Source organism: Bison bison, unplaced genomic scaffold (genome assembly GCF_000754665.1).
Source record: "Bison bison bison isolate TAMUID 2011002044 unplaced genomic scaffold, Bison_UMD1.0 scf7180017864038, whole genome shotgun sequence".
Taxonomy (NCBI): Eukaryota; Metazoa; Chordata; class Mammalia; order Artiodactyla; family Bovidae; genus Bison; species Bison bison.
In genome coordinates this window covers 47,318-60,909 of record NW_011494610.1, presented here as the reverse complement: position 1 = coordinate 60,909, position 13,592 = coordinate 47,318, and the positions used below count along the sequence as shown (strand labels likewise).

The window sequence follows — 13,592 nt, the reverse complement described above, 5'->3', positions numbered from 1 at the left end:
CACCCTTATGGCAGAAAGTGAAGAGGAACTCAAAAGCCTCCTGATGAAGGTGAAAGTGGAGAGTGAAAAAGTTGGCTTAAAGCTCAACATTCAGAAAACAAAGATCATGGCATCTGGTCCCATCTCTTCATGGGAAATAGATGGGGAAACAGTGGAAACAGTGTCAGACTTTATTTTTCTGGGCTCCAAAATCACTGCAGATGGTGACTGCAGCCATGAAATTCAAAGACGCTTACTCCTTGGAAGGAAAGTTATGACCAACCTAGATAGCATATTCAAAAGCAGAGACATTACTTTGCCAGCAAAGGTCCATCTAGTCAAGGCTGTGGTTTTTCCTGTGGTCATGTATGGCTGTGAGAGTTGGACTGTGAAGAAAGCTGAGCGCTGAAGAATTGATGCTTTTGAACTGTGGTGTTGGAGAAGACTCTTGAGAGTCCCTTGGACTGCAAGGGGATCCAACCAGTCCATTCTAAGGGAGATCAGCCCTGGGATTTCTTTGGAGGGAATGATGCTGAAGATGAAACTCCAGTATTTTGGCCACCTCATGCAAAGAGTTGACTCATTGGAAAAGACTCTGATGCTGGGAGGGATTGGGGGCAGGAGGAGAAGGGGACGACAGAGGATGAGATGGCTGGATGGCATCACTGACTGGATGGACGTGAGTCTGAGTGAACTCTGGGAGTTGGTGATGTACAGGAAGGCCTGGCGTGCTGCGATTCATGGGGTTGCAAAGAGTCGGACACGACTGAGTGACTGAACTGAACTGAACTGAATAGTTCATGATTTAATCAATCATGACTATCTGAGGAAAGTGTAAGTCAAGTTACTCAGTCGTGTCTGACTCTTTGTGACCCCCTGGACTGTAGCCTGCCAGGCTCCTCCATCCATAGGATTTTCCAAGCAACAGTGCTGGAGTGGGTTGCCATTTCCTTCTCCAGGGGATCTCGACCCAGGGATTGAACCTGGGTCTACCCGCATTGTAGGCAGACACTTTACCATCTGAGCCATCAGGGTAAAGCCACGCTTTACTGTCTGAGCCACAGATTGTGTGAGTCATGACACAGTCATCATGACTGCATGAGGAAGCCTCCAGCAAAAACACAGAAGGACTGCATCTGAAGAGTATCCAGGTTGGTAAACAGGAGCAGGTTCAGGGAATATGAGCAATGAGACAGCATGGAAGCTCTGTGCCCTTTCTCCATATCCTGCCTTGTGCAAACTTTCCATATGGTTGTCCTGAATTATATCCTTTTATGAGAAGCTAGTGCATGCCTGGAGAATCCCAGGGTGGTGGGGCATGGTGGGCTGCCGTCTATGGGGTCGCACAGAGTCGGACACGACTGAAGAGACTTAGCAGCAGCAGCAGCAGCAGTGCGTGCCTGCGTGCTACATCGCTTCAGTTGTGTCCGACTCTTTGCGACCCTATGGAGTGTAGCCTGCCCAGTTCCTTTGTCCATGGGGTTCTCCAGGCAAGAATACCGGAGTGGGTTGCCAAACCCTCCTCCAGGGGATCTTCCAGATCCAGGGATCGAACCTGCATCTCCTGGGGCTTCTGCATTGCAGGCAGATTCTTTACCACTGAGCTACCGGGGAAGCCCTGATAAACTGTAAATCTTGTAAGTAAAATGTTTCCCCAAGTCTGTGCTGCTCTAGCAAATTCACTTAACTCCAGGAGTTCGTGGGAAACTCTGATGTATGGCTGTTGGTAGAAGCATGAGTGACAGGCTGGACCTGTAATTGGAGCCTGAAGATGGGAGGAGACTTGTGGGCCACAGTCATTAACTGGTGGAATCTGACATTATTTCCAGGTTGCTAGTGTCAGAACTGGTATGATGCAAAGACAGCCAGTCAGCGTTCCCTGAGAACTGGACAATTGGTTGATGGCTTGGGAAAACAAACACACAGCAAGACGAGGAGTCTTAAAAACTTTCCTTACACATCTTTGTATCCTCTCGAGTTCCTGTGAGCATGTATTCCTTTTGCAATTATGAAAGAAGACATATTTAAAATAAAATATACCACAATTTTTATAAGTAAGTAATGCTGTACAAGAATATTTATTGACATCAGAAAATGGTTGAAGTGTATGTATTGTGGAGTAAAAGCACTCCATCCTGCCCTGAGGAATTGGGTGTCAATCCCTTTTTAGCAACAGATCCCTTCTTTCAAAGGAAAACTTAGAAGAAATCTGGGTTTTGGGTAAAGCCCCATCCTCAGCCCTCTCACTGCCCACCCCTCAGAGTCATTTTCCCACCCCTTCCTATCCCAGTACACCCAAGTCTCAAGGAACATCTAGTGCAGGCCCCTAGACTATATTCTTTAAAGGCTGTGTGACCTGAGGTGAGACAAGTAACCACTCTGAGCCACAGCATCGTCATCATCGAAATGAGCATAATAACCCCAACCTCAGGGACTTGTTGAGAGAATTAGCGATGATGTCTGTCAAGTAACTGGTAATCAATCAATACTCAAAAAACACTAGTTATTACAGTAATTGTTAGATGTGCTCATTAAATTTAATTTAGTTTTCCAGGGCAGCATCCAACCTAAAAATCACTCGTGGACACAATTGCCCATTAAAGCCCTTTAAGCTTCCCCTATCGATTCACAATAGAGAAGTCCCCAGGGACCACCCTGGACACCAACACAGCCAGTTTTCCCAACACTGGGAAACATGATGCTTCTTTTCTGGAGCCTCAGATTAAGTAAATACCTTCATTTTAACACCCAAGCATATCAAGAACACATACTTATTCTATGCAATGTTTTAAAATATGTATTGGTTCAGAAACAGGAAAATTAATATATAGTTTAGACATAAGTTGTCAAAATGTAAACTATCTTGATGGACATTTAAGATGGGAACTCAAAAGTCTCTGAGTTATTCAATATGTTTATACATCCACAGACTTCTTGATCCCTTAAATAAACCATCCAATAAACACAAAAAAGAAAAGCCTGTGAAACTCAGACTAAAACGGATCACATAAATGCCCAGAGAGAAGAGGGAAAGCTCTCATTTACGAGAAAACCTTTGTATCAATTAGAAAGTTGCTTTCTTAAAGCCTAAAGAGTGGCAATTCTCTATTTAAAAGAAGAGTTTCCTCTTGGAAATAGCTAGTTACATCTGGTAGAAGATAACATTTTCACTTGAAATTGGGAATGAGGTGTATTCAAGTCTCAGTGTAAAACTCTTGGTCCCAGCTGAGCAGGGCCAGGGTTGGGGTGAAGAAAAGAGGCAGGTCAAGCAAGTAAAGGGTCACCTCCTTTTCATTTAAAACTTTCATATTGGGTCAGTGGTAAAGAATATGCCTGCAATGCAGGAGACTAGGGTTCGATTCCTGGGTTGGGAAGATCCCTTGGTGAAGGAAATGGCAACCCACTCCAGTATTCTTGCCTGGGAAAAAAAACCCATGAATAGAGAAACCTGGTGGGCTACAGTCCATGGAGTCACAAAGAGTTGGACAAGACTGATCAACTCAGGAGCAACATTGCAATCAATTATGGTCTATCAATCCTGGGCTGAGTGAGTGCCTCACTCACCTCACCCAAATCGCAGCCCTGTGGCGGAGGTGGAGCCTGTCCTCTCTGGAGGCTGAGGAGTTGAGGAAAGGGAAGGCTGTGCTTCCGGAGGGCAGCCCTACCTGCGGGGTAGCTCTGCCTAGATGATGCGAGATGCTAAGTCGCTTCAGTTGTGTTTGACTCTTTGCGATCCTATGGACTATAGCCTGCCAGTCTCCTCTCTGTCCATGGGATTCTCCAGGCAAGAGTACTGGAGTGGGTAGCCATTTCCTTCTCCAGGTGATCTTCCCAACCCAGGGATTGAATCCGAGTCTCTTACATCTCCTGCATTGGCAGGTGGATTCTTTACCACTGAGCTACTGGACAAGCCCCAAGCTCTGCCTGAGGCTGCATTGTTCCCGCCTCATCTCTGGATGAACAAGGTTGTGAGTTCATGTACATTAGGACCTTAAAGTAGAAGGATTTATCCCTAATCTTTGGGTTTCGAGATTTGAAACCTTGATTTACCCTTAACATTTTTTTTTTAAGTAGAGGATAATTACTTAACACTATTGTGGTGATTTTTGCCATACATCAACATGACTTGGCCATAGGTATACATATATCCCCTCCCTCTTGAACCCCCTTCCCACTTCCTTCCCCATCCCACCCCTCTAGATTGTTACTGGCTTGGGGTTCCCTGCATCTTACATCATACTCCCGCTGGCTATCTAGCTTATATACGGTAATGTGTATGTTTCAATGCTTTTCTCTCACATCATCCCACCCTCTCCTTCTCCCACTGTGTCCAAAAGTCTGTTCTTTATGTTTGTGTCACCCTTGCTGCCCCACAAATAGGATCATCAGCACTGTCTTTCTAGATTCCACATATATGGTTAATATATGATATTTGTCTTTCTCTTTCTGACTTCACTCTGTATAATAGGCTCTAGGTTGATCTACTTCATTAAAACCGACTCGTACGCGTTCCTTTTTACAGCTGAGTAATATTCCATTGTGTATGTGTACCACAACTTCCTTATCCATTCCTCTGCTGATGGACGTCTAAGATGCTTCCATGTCGTCGCTACTGTATTTATTTTTCTTTTTTTTCTTTATTTGTCTTTTTCTCGCTACTGTATTTATTTGGCTGTGCCAGGTCTTTGTTGAGGCACTCGAGATCTTCTCTACTTGCAGCATATGGGATCTAGTTCCTTGACCAGAGGTTGAACTCATGCCCCCTGTTGAAGCCTTAGCCACTGGACCACCAGGGAAGTCCCTTGATTTACCTTTTGATATTTTTATTTTCTAAGTTTTATGTATAAAACTATTATAATGACTGTTTTTCTAGTGTAAGGAACATATACTAATGCATTTGTGTATCAGAAAACAGCAAAGATGCTTAATTGTTTAATTAAGGAACAGAATTATCCTCAACCGGGCAAGCCATCCGTTATTCAAGGCAACTGGAGTCAACCCAAGAAATAACTGGGCTACACACTCCGTCCTGGCTCACTGGGCCGACCACTGCAGCAGCTGCTCACCGGGCTGGTCTCTGCCCTTCGCCCCCTAGAGGCCACTCTCTGCACTGCAGCCACAGGGATCCAGTCTTAACTTGAGTCCTACCCTTGGCTCCTGTGACCACTCCGAATCTCAGTGACTCCCTAGCTCTCTCAGAGTCAAATTCTGATTCTTGTAAAACCTTAGGAAGCACCTCACGACCTTCCCCCATGGCCACTCTGCCTTATCCCCCTCCTCTCCCCTCTGCTCCACCGACTCAGCTCCAGCCACCCTGGTCCTGGCTGCCTCTCAAACACCTCCTTATCACTGAGGGTTTTGCTAACCGGTCTGCAGAAAGAGCATGGATTCCTTTCCCCCATCAATCTCTACAATCAAAACACTTGTCATGAACTGCCATAGTATTTCACCTACTCAGTTGTCTGTCTCCCTTCTAGAGTGCACTGGTTCTTGTGCTACATTTTGTTCATAGGTGTGTCCTCACACCAAGAACAATGGTTTGCCGGGCCTTGATAAATATTTGTCAAGTGAATGAATCTCCCACCTCATGCTCCTGCTGGCTGCAGTCATTGAGTAGAATGAATAGAATTAAATTACTGTTAGTGAAATATCTGAAGCTGGGCAGGAGCTTATGGAGTTCTGGGCTTCTGGGCACAAAAGCCTTTCCATGTCTCCCACTTCTTGTTTGTAGGAAAAAGGCTTCAGCCTCCTAGACTTTCCGGAATACTAAAGGGAATACCAAAGATTCAAGCAGTTGCTAATCAAGGAAGGGAGGGGAACCAGAAACAAAGGAGAAGCAGTCAAGGAACAATAGAGCACAATGGGGCAGGGCAGTGTCGGGTCCCAGCTCCTCTAGAAGGAATATACTTATCGGTATCTTTGAGTTCCTTTGCGACAACTAAATTCCCCACCCCGGTGGAGGAAGGTAACTTCTGGCTGAGCACAAAGTTCTTGGAACACCAACCATGCAGAAGAAAGTCACACAATCACACATCTATAGCTTTCACCCCTAATCTTGCATGTAAAAGCTTCTCTCTGGGGGAGTTAGGGGTTTTTAAGGCCTGAGCCGCTCTAGTCTCCTTGCATAGCCCTGCAGTAAACCTTTCTCGGCCCCAAACTCAGACTTCTCGGTTTGCTTAGCCTCACTGTGAGTCAGGCACATGAACTTACCTTTGGTAGCAGCACATCTAGAAAACTATGAATCTACTCCAACATTGCATATCCTGAGATGATGATAAAATAATAGACATGGGAATAAAGGGAAGGGCCTTGAGTCATCACAAATTTCTAACAGCCTGAGAGAAGTATAACCTTGTCCCCATGAGCAAAGTCACGGAAGTGTTGCATTTTTGCAATAATAATGGAGAAATAATATCACTGTTGTTGAAACACTCAGTCGTATCCGAGTCTTTGCCATCCCATGGACTGTAGCCTGCCAGGCTCTTCTGTTCATGGAATTTTCTGGGCAAGAATACTGGAGTGGGTTGCCATTTCCTCCTCTAGGGGATCTTCCTGACCCAGGGATCGAACCCACATCTCCATGTCTCCTACATTCCAGGTGGATTATTTACAGCTGAGCTACTGGGAAGCCCAATAATATCATTATTTGACCCCTAAATATTTTTTTCTTGGGGGTAAGTAGACAAAAATTCTTCAGACTAAGACATCTTGGTGGAAAATGGACATTATCAGGTGTGAAATGTGAAAAAAAACTCTATATTCATGATTGATAATTCATTGCAAGAACTCGTTTGGTAGTCTTCCCTTGTATGGGTGAGGAAACTGTAGCAAAGTCACTGACCTCAGGTCACAGAGCAGGTGAGTGGTAAGGTCAGGTCAATGTACAATCCTGTTACAACCCATGTTAAAGCACCCATGTAAAAGCACCTGCTGTCTGCAGGGAATTGTTACAATCTAGGTAACTGGTAAGAGTTTCTGGGAACACTGCCCTCCACTTTTACTCACTTGTACTTGAGCCTCCTTCCAGCCATCAAAGCCCAGGGATATATGAGTCTGGGTTTCTTCTGTACATCAAACATGGGGTATCTCTTCCAACACCAACTGATTCTCCAGACCAATGCGGTCAACTCACTAAGTCAACTCACTTCAGACTCTAAATCTGCAGAGTTAGCCCTGACTCCACAGGGTGAGGGCTCAACCCCACAAGACGGCCCCACTTCAGATGCCAGCTACATGTCCCTGGGGTCCCACAGACCTCTCAGCCACTGGCCAGAAATGCAGGGGCTGTGTGGCTTCCACTCTCAAGTTTCAATAATTGACTAGAACGACTCACACAACTCAGGAAAGTCTTTTATTTACTGGATAAAGGATAAAATAAAGGATAAAACTCAGGGGCTTCCCTGGTGCCTGCGTGGTAAAAGAACCCTCCTGCCAATGCAGGAGACAAGGGTTTGATCCCTTACCTGGGAAGATTCCACGTGCCACGGGGCAGCTAAGCCCGTGCGACACAGCTACTGAGCCTGCGTTCTAGAGCCCAGGAGCCACAACTACTGAGCCCAAGTGCCCTAACTACTGAGCCCAAGTGCCCTAACTACTGAAGCCCGAGTGCCCTAGAGCCTGTGCTCTGCAGCAAGGGAAACCACTGCAGTGAGAAGCCTGCGCTCTGCTATTAGAGAAAAGCCCTCCTGAATGTTCCCCACCCAGGAAGCTCTGCAATTCCCAATGTTTAGGGGTTTTTATTCACTGGGTTGGCAAATTGATTGACTCATTAGCTGTTGGTGACTTGACTTCTATCCCAGTACCCTCCCCTCCCCACAGAGGAGCCGGGGGCAGAAAATTCTAATCCTCAGATCACCTGATGGAATGTCCTGGAGACCAGTCCCACCCAGAAGCTATTGAGGGCTCAGATGGTAAAGCATCTGTCTACAGTGCGGGAGACCTGGGTTTGATCCTTGGGTTGGGAAGATCTCCTGGAGAAGGAAATGGCAACCCACTCCAGTATTCTTGCCTGGAAAATCCCATAGATGGAGCAGCCTGTTAAGCTACAGTCCATGGGGTCGCAAAGATTCAGACATGACTGAACAACTTCACTTTCCTTAACATACAAAAGGCAGCAAACATCAAGGGTTTTAGGAGACCTGGACCATAAATCTAGACAAGGATCAAATAGCAATCTTTTTGTTATGCGACAGTCAGGTTTGAGGACCAGGCAGTGATCAGGAATAGAGAGTCTCAGAGATGGGGTCCCTGATCTGGTAGAATTATGCAGGATAATTTTTTTAAGCTGAAAACATAATGATTTTCTTTTTGAGAGTCATGAAATGTCCCTGGAGTGAAAACTGCCCATTTTCCCAGGAGAAACCCAGAGAGGGCTGATAACACTCACTCCACGCCTGTTCCGCAGCCCCTTCCAAGGACTCCCCTTTTCCCTCCCACCCAGTCTGCAGAGGAGACAGGAGCTGGGACTTACCATCATTCTTGTTGCTGTTCTCACCCTCTGGGGTGCCGGCCACCAGGGTGCCCAGGAGGACCAGAAGGGCTGTAGAGAGGCAGAGACGGCTCATCTTCGTGGCCTTGCAGCAGGGCTCCTGAGGATGCTGGGGACGGACTGGGCTTTTCACCCCCCTGCTGAGGGGTGGGATCAGGCGATGAGGAGGGAAGTGGGGAAAGGGGAGGGGCTAGGGTCAGTCTTCTTCATGCTTGACCTCCCCACCTAACCAGGCTTATTCCTGCATCTGCCTGCTGGGGCCCAATGCCCAGTAACAGCGCTTCTCAGACTTCGCTCCCCCAGCGGGTCTTGTGGAAATAAATACATATTCTGATTCCCCAGGTCTCGGTGAGGCCTGAGAAGCAGCATTCTTAACAGGCTCCCTGTTACAGGTCTGTCCCCAGGCCATTTCCTCTCCTATTAAATGGTCCTCAGAACCGCACTTTGAAAGCCAGCCTGCAGGAGCCCTTACCAGGGCTGGCAGGGAAGGGTAGCAGGCAGCGGAAAGCTGCCTTCCCCACGAATCTTGAGAATGTGAAAGAGGAGCCAAGATCAGGAAGGGTTGACTCTCAGAAAAGCCCACATTCTCTCCCCCTAACCTGCACACTGGAAGAATTTGTCTTCTGTTGCAAAAAAATAAACACGACTCCCTCCTCACTCCTTGAAGATGAAGTGATCCACTAGATTTCCATGTGCTGGCACCACGCCATGCTTCGTGCACAAGTGTGTAGTCTCTACAAGACTGTGTCCCCCCGACCCAGTTACTATTGAGACCTTGGGTCTAGATTCGAGTGAATTGCCAAGACCCTCAAAGCAGTGGCAAACACCCTTGGAAGATGAAAACGTCAATTCGTTTTTGTTTTAACTTTTTATTTTAGATTGGGGTACAGCAAACAATGTTGTGATAGTTTCAGGTGGACAGTGAAGAGTTTCAGCTGTATATACACATGCATCCATTCTCCCCACAAACTCCCCTCCCATCCAGGCTGCTACACAATATTGAGCAGAGTTCCGCGTGCTATACAGTAGGTCCTTGTTGGTTATCCGTCTTAAATATAGCGGTGTGTACACGTCCTTCGCAAACTCCCTAACTGTCCTGCCCCTCGTCCTTCCCATACAACCGTAAGCTTGTGCTGCAAGTCTGTGCGTCTGTTTCTGTTTTATAAGTAAGTTCGTTTGTATCCTTTCATTTTAGAGTCCACATATAGGGGATGTCATACAGTATTTTTCCTTCTCTGACTTTCTTTACTCATTATGACACTTTTTAGGCCCATTCATGTTGCTGCAAATGGCATTTTTTCATTCTTTTTTAATGGCTGAGTAATATTCCATTGGTGCTTCCCTGGTGGCTTACTCAGTAAAGAATCTGCCTGCAATGCAGGAGACATGGGTTCAATCCCTGGGTTGGGAAGATCCCCTGGCAAAAGGAATGGCAACCCACTCCAGTATTCCTGCCTGGAGAATCCCATGGACAGAGGAGCTTGGCGGGCTACAGTCCATGGGGTCAAAACAGTCGGACACAACTTAGAGACTAAACCACCACCACCAATATTCCATTTAGACCTCAGTGCTTATTTTATGCTGGAGATAAACTCAGCTGAGATGTTGGATCCCAGGGTGTCACGACTGCATGTTTCACAGTAAGAGGAAACAGGTTATGCGCTCCCCTGCAAACAGGCCACGTGGTGTGTGGGTTATTTTGAACTGAAGACATTTGAGACCCAAAAGACTCAGGAAAAGCTGATTACTACTCCCCTAACTGCCTAAAGGATTTAGTTAGAGGGCCTTTATCTGGAAGGGAACTAACCCCAAAGATAACTTTTAGTATCAGAAACATTTATCTATCTGCATGGCATGGTAATCATTTGTTAACCAAATATCTGCTTTTCTCATCTTCCTGGAATTTATCTTCTTCCCCTTTGATCCCCAATCCTCACTCCCTTCTCCTTCATTCTGAGTGGCATATAAGCCTCAATTGCCTGACCATCTCTGGGTCCCATGTCTTTGGGGATGATGTACATATGAAATTTGTTTTTCTCCTGTTCATCTGTCTTATGTCAATTAAATTACCACACCAGCCAAGGAATCTAGAAGAGAAACAGGGAAAGGTTTCCTCCCCTACAATAGTAGGAGGACCCAGGTTTGGCGAATTACCCACTGTTCCTGGGCCTCAGTGCTTTCATCTGTAAAATGCGATTATTTATCAAATTGGCCCGTGTCTTTGGGATGCTGTGAATACATTTGAGACAAATGAACACAGAATGCTTAGCTCTGTGCCTCCAAGAGGTAGATGATCAAAGATTCAGGACTCCTCTTATGATCATCAATGGGACACCCAGCTCCCAGTAGGAATGTCTGGGTCTGATCTCAGGCCTGTGTTGAGATAAACATCTAGACTCAAGATGAGTCACTCCAGGGACTTCCCTGGTGGTCCAGTGGTTAAGAATCCACCTTATAGTGCTGGGGATGTAAGTTTGACCCCTCAGTTCAGTTCAGTCGCTCAGTCATGTCCGACTCTTCGCGACCCCATGAATGGCAGCACGCCAGGCCTCCCTGTCCATCACCAACTCCCGGAGTTCACTCAGACTCACGTCTGTCGAGTCAGTGATGCCATCCAGCCATCTCATCCTCTGTTGTCCCCTTCTCCTCCTGCCCCCAGTCCCTCCCAGCATCAGGGTCTTTTCCAATGAGTCAGCTCTTCGCATGAGGTGGCCAAAGTACTGGAGTTTCAGCTTTAGCATCATTCCTTCCAAAGAAATCCCAGGACTGATCTCCTTCAGAATGGGCTGGTTGGATCTCCTTGCAGTCCAAGGGACTCTCAAGAGTCTTCTCCAACACCACAGTTCAAAAGCATCAAGCTCCTACATGCCATGGAGCAACTAAGACCCAATGAAGCCAAATAAATAAATCTTACAAAAAAAAAAAAAAAGATGAGCATGCCAGCCTGGGGTGCCATGTCAGCAAACCAAAACTTAACTCTGGTCCTGTAAATCCTCTGAGGTTCTCTGGACCCTTGGGGATGGAGACCACCCACTTTATGAAGTGTTCAATAGAGTTTCTATGTTCATCAATCATTTTTTAAAATGAGGTATTTTATTTTGCTCTATTTATTTATTTTTGGCTGCACTGGTTCTTCGTTGCTGTATGAAGGCCTTCTGCTCTTGCGGTGTGTGGGCTTCTCAGTGCAGTGGTCTCTCTGGTTGTGGAGCACAGGCTCTAGGCGCATGGACTTCAGTGAGTGCAGCACTCAGGCTCAGTAGCTGAGGTACACCGACTAAGTTGCTCATTGGCAAGTGGAATCTTCCCAGAGCAGGGATCGAACCCATGTCCCCTGCATTGGCAGATGGATTCTTAACCACTGGACCACCAGGAAGTCCTTTAACGGTTTTAAACAAGGGATTGCCTCTTTCCCTCTTGGGTTCTGGGGCTTCCCTGACTGAGGTCGGCCGTGTAGGTGGTATATGCCCATGTGACTGACCACAGTAAAAAATCCAAGACTCTCAGACAGGAGTAAGCTTCCCTGGTTGGCAACAGCTTGGATGAGTTGGGCTGAGGGAATCAAGCAGATTCTGTGTGACTGGACAAGGAGGAAAGTGAAAGTTGCTCAGTCGTGTCCGACTGTTCGAGTCCATGGACTGTTGTCCACTGGGTTCTTCTGTCCATGGAATTCTCCAGGCAAGAATACTAAAGTGGGTTGTCATGCCCTTCTCCGGGGGATCGTCCTGATCCAGGGATCGAACCCAGGTCTCCTGGATTGCATGCAGATTCTTTACCGTTTGAGCTACTTGGTACATCCGGACAGGGAGGAGACACTTGGGAACTTGTGCTGCGTTCCTCCAGTTTCACCGTCTGCATTTCCCCCTTTGTTGACTGGACGCTTGGTCCACTTGATCAATAATTGATCAATATCAATTATTGAAACTTAAGTATCAATACAACATGTTAGTGTTCTGTGAGTCCTTTTATGAACTAAACCTGAGTGGTCTTGGGGATTCCAAACACAAGTAGTTACCATTATTGGGGCTTCCCTGGTGGCTCCGACGGCAAAGAATCTACCTGCAGTGCAGGAGACCTGGGTTCGATCTCTGAGTCAGGAAGATCCCCCTGGAGAAGGAAATGGCAACCCACTCTAGTATTCTTGCCTGGAAAATTCTATGGACCGAGGAGCCTGGCGGGCTACAGTCCGTGGGATCACAAAGAGTAGGACACGACTGAGAGATTAACACTTTCAGTTTCCCACTGTTACCCCCAAAGAGAAACTGTATCCACAGAAGTTAAAAAATTTGCCTGAGCTCACACAGATAGTGACTAGCAAAGCTGGAAATTAAATTTTTCTGACTCCATAAGACATACTTTTTTTTTTTTTGTATAGCAGAGTTTTATTCAAGTGAAAAGAGACAGAGAAAGCTTCTGACTAGACATCAGAAGGTGGATGGAGAATGCCCCCCTTGCAAGTGTTAGCAAGGGAGTTATATACTTTTTAAATTGGTTATTACAATAAATCAAAAGAATGTCTCAAGGTTGTAGAGATCTTACTAGACCCACTCCCACAATTTACATTTTAAGATAACAGGATTAGCCAGAAGGTTTTCAGGAAGGAGAAAACTGTCCTCAAGCCGGATACATTGTTGTTATATAATCCTTAGTACAGAGTTTAAACTGAGTTGTTTGTTGTGTAATCATCAGTTTCAGGCTTAAAGAAAAAATGTTTTATGTGACTAAGACTAAGGAATGTAGAGAAAAAAAAAAGATGTTTGTCTTTCCTCCTCCTCAAGAATTCCATATCCCTATCTCTGCTCTGAGAGCCCCAGACCCCTTTCTCCTCCTTGGGGACCCCAGACTTCTTATCAACCTGCCTAGGAATTGGCTCTCTCATTCCCCCTTTTTCTTTTAGGAGAATTATGTTGCCAAGGGAAAGGGGCATCATTTTCATTCCATAACTACTTCCTGCTGTTGAGGGGCATGGTCCCTAGATTGTTGAGGCATCATATTCTCCTAACCCTCATATTGAGGGTCTCTGATCCAGGGGCCCCAAGTAATAGTTGGAGGAAGTTGTGGCTCTCTTAGGAGCTTGGATAACCACTTGTAACTTAAAAGCTTTCAGACAGAAATAAACCCCATTTTA

The 13,592-nt window shown here is 46.1% G+C and overlaps 1 protein-coding gene across 1 annotated transcript in view; it reads right to left on the bottom strand.

Moving 5' to 3' along the window:
• The window catches only part of LOC104985091 (pancreatic trypsin inhibitor-like), a 21,241-nt gene extending 12,698 nt beyond the window's left edge, over nucleotides 1-8,543 (bottom strand). The window contains exon 1 of the mRNA XM_010835103.1: nucleotides 8,450-8,543. Within this exon, the coding sequence (XP_010833405.1) occupies nucleotides 8,450-8,543 (94 nt within the window). The remainder of the gene's footprint in view (nucleotides 1-8,449) is intronic.
• Nucleotides 8,544-13,592: the final 5,049 nt, after the last annotated feature.